Source organism: Dendrobates tinctorius, unplaced genomic scaffold (assembly GCF_039654945.1).
Source record: "Dendrobates tinctorius isolate UK_male_01 unplaced genomic scaffold, ASM3965494v1 ptg000504l, whole genome shotgun sequence".
NCBI lineage: Eukaryota > Metazoa > Chordata > Amphibia > Anura > Dendrobatidae > Dendrobates > Dendrobates tinctorius.
The window spans coordinates 502,123-505,066 of NW_027362163.1; the positions used below are offsets into that span (position 1 = coordinate 502,123).

Here is a 2,944-nt window from a genome sequence, read left to right on the forward strand (position 1 = left end):
TAAGAGAGACACTATTTATGGCACGAAAGGTATTGGCATTGCGGTGGATGGGGAGTTCATCTCCCTCTCTCGGGTCCTGGATTAGCCTGGTAAACTCGATTATTCCATATGAGTGCCCGTTATATCAGAATAGAGGGTGCCCAGGTAAATTCGACAAGATATGGGAGAGGTGGAATTCCTCTCACCTTACTTTGCAGAGTGTAGATGTCACATAATAAACAACTAAGTGTGTGTAAGTAGGCTGCGGAATAGTTTTTTTTTTTTGTTCTCGTAGATGTAGGTATGATTTAGTAGTCAGGTAGATCTCATCACTGGAATAATAACACAAGGCCACTGTGATTTAATGCATATTATGTTTTGCTTTATTTGTATGCAACTGGTATTTACATTTTGCTGTACATTTTAATGCAGTGTGAAATATATGTGCATTAATATTATGCTTAAAATTATATACCAGTATGGATGCAGTACACTTGTTTATAGTTCAATAAACGAATTAAAAAAAAAAAAAATAGGTCAATATTAAATAGTGCACAAAAGGAAATTTTCTGCTCACCCCTCTTCACTCCTTATCACACCTCCGACGCACGGAAACACCCTGACCGGGGTGTATAGTGCATGCACAACATAGAAAAAGATATTCCAGCATCTCCAGGAGATAAAATAACAATTGCTTTATTGAAAATATAAAATCTTCTTACCATCAAGTAAAAACAACATAAAGAGGCATATGGAGGGGAGCACTTTCCTACGCGTTTCACCCTGAAAGGGCTTAATCATGGAATCTTTTTCAATATTAAATAGTCTCCTGATGAAGCCTTTAGTGAGGATGATGAAATCCATAGAAATTAGAGGCTTGGAGAATGAGTGTCAATACATCACCTCACCCTATATACTGAGATGTGGGGTACATGTTTTTTCTATTAGTCACCTATTGCTTAACCTTCAGGGGGTGAATTATGGGTATAGTTTTATATTTGGAATTAATAAGGTTTAGTTTAATCCTTTTGTCAGAAAACATGAGGAATGACAAGAGACAATCCCTTTAAGAAGATTCAATTTTGATTAAAACTATTCCAACACTATGAACATAAAAAATTCTTCTCCCCTATGTGACGTCTCTGATGTTTATTAACAGTTGATTTCCAAGTAAAACATTTCCCACATTAAGAAAATGAAAAAGGCTTCTCCTCTGTGTGACTGCTCTGATGGTGATCAAGAAGCGCTTTCTGGTTAAAATATTTCCCACATTAACAGGAAAAAGGCTTTTCCTCTGTGTGAGTTCTCTGGTGCTTAACACAATTTGATTTCTTGCTAAAACATTTCCCACATTCTGAACATGAATATGGCTTTTCTGCTGTGTGAGTTCTCTGGTGCTGAACACAATCTGATTTATTGTTAAAACATTTCCCACATTCTGAACAGGAAAAAGGCTTCTCCCCTGTGTGAGTTCTCTGGTGAGTAACAAAATGTGATTTAAGTGCAAAACATTTCCCACATTCTGAACAGCAAAAAGGCTTCTCCCCTGTGTGAGTTCTATGGTGATTAACCAATTGTGATTTCCAGTTAAAACATTTCCCACATTCTGAACAGGAAAAAGGCTTCTTCTCTGTGTGAGTTCTATGGTGATTAACCAATTGTGATTTCCAGTTAAAACATTTCCCACATTCTGAACAGGAAAAAGGCTTCTCCCCTGTGTGAGTTCTATGGTGATTAACCAATTGTGATTTCCAGTTAAAACATTTCCCACATTCTGAACAGGAAAAAGGCTTCTCCCCTGTGTGAGTTCTATGGTGATTAACCAATTGTGATTTCCAGTTAAAACATTTCCCACATTCTGAACAGGAAAAAGGCTTCTTCCCTGTGTGAGTTCTATGGTGATTAACCAATTGTGATTTCCATTTAAAACATTTCCCACATTCTGAACATGAATATGGCTTCTCTGCTGTGTGAATTTTCTCATGTGTAACAAGACTTGAATTCTGAGTAAAACATTTCCCACATTCTGAACATGAAAAAAGCTTCTCTCCAGTGTGGGTTCTTTGGTGTTCATCAAGATTCCCTTTCTGGTTAAAACATTTCCCACATTCTGAATAGGAAAAAGGCTTCTCCCCTGTGTGAGTTCTATAGTGATTAACCAAATCTAATTTCCGGTTAAAACATTTCCCACATTCTGAACAGGAAAAAGGCTTCTCCCCTGTGTGAATTCTATGGTGATTAACCAATAGTTTTTTCCAGCTAAAACATTTCCCACATTCTGAACATGAAAAAGGCTTCTCCCCTGTGTGAGTTCTCTGATGTGCAATAAGATTTGATGTATTTATAAAACTTTTCCCACATTCTGAACAGGAAAAAGGCTTCTCCCCTGTGTGAGTTCTCTGGTGTGCAACAAAATGAGATTTCTTGTTAAAACATTTCCCACATTCTGAACATGAAAATGACTTCTTTGCTTTAGGACCAGTTTGTTTTTTCATGCTTCTTTTGTGACTTTGATTTTCCTTAGTAGTAAGTAATGAATCGGAAGGTGGGATCTGTTTCATAGGATCAGACAGATCTTTGCTGTAAATAGATGATGATATATCTGGAGTAACAGTAATCACTTCAGTTGTATCTTGTAGGATCTCAAGATCATCAGATTTAAAAATTGAAGATGTCAGCTGTCCCTCTGATCTCCTGGTACAGTCATCTGCTAAGATAAAAAACATTTTTTTTTAATAAAATATTCTTGAGTTTCATATTTTTGAATATTTCAACTTAAACTGTCCATAAAAATGGCAAGCTATGTAAAAAACTTTAACTATTTACCAAGACAATGACAGTTCACAGTCTAATAGAAAACCTTGTTGGATGAACCAGTAGTGTGTGGTGTTCAACTGTTTGTTCATTCTGCCTCCCAAACATTGAATAAAAAGAAACCAATCAATGTTATGTAGGCGAAGATAAT

The 2,944-nt window shown here is 36.3% G+C and overlaps 1 protein-coding gene across 1 annotated transcript; it reads right to left on the bottom strand.

Moving 5' to 3' along the window:
* Window positions 1-303: 303 nt before the first annotated feature.
* On the bottom strand, window positions 304-2,705 carry LOC141078116 (uncharacterized). The gene has a single exon (XM_073564955.1). The coding sequence runs from the start codon at window positions 2,703-2,705 to the stop codon at window positions 1,251-1,253; it is 1,455 nt and encodes a 484-aa protein (XP_073421056.1). The 3' UTR covers window positions 304-1,250.
* Window positions 2,706-2,944: the final 239 nt, after the last annotated feature.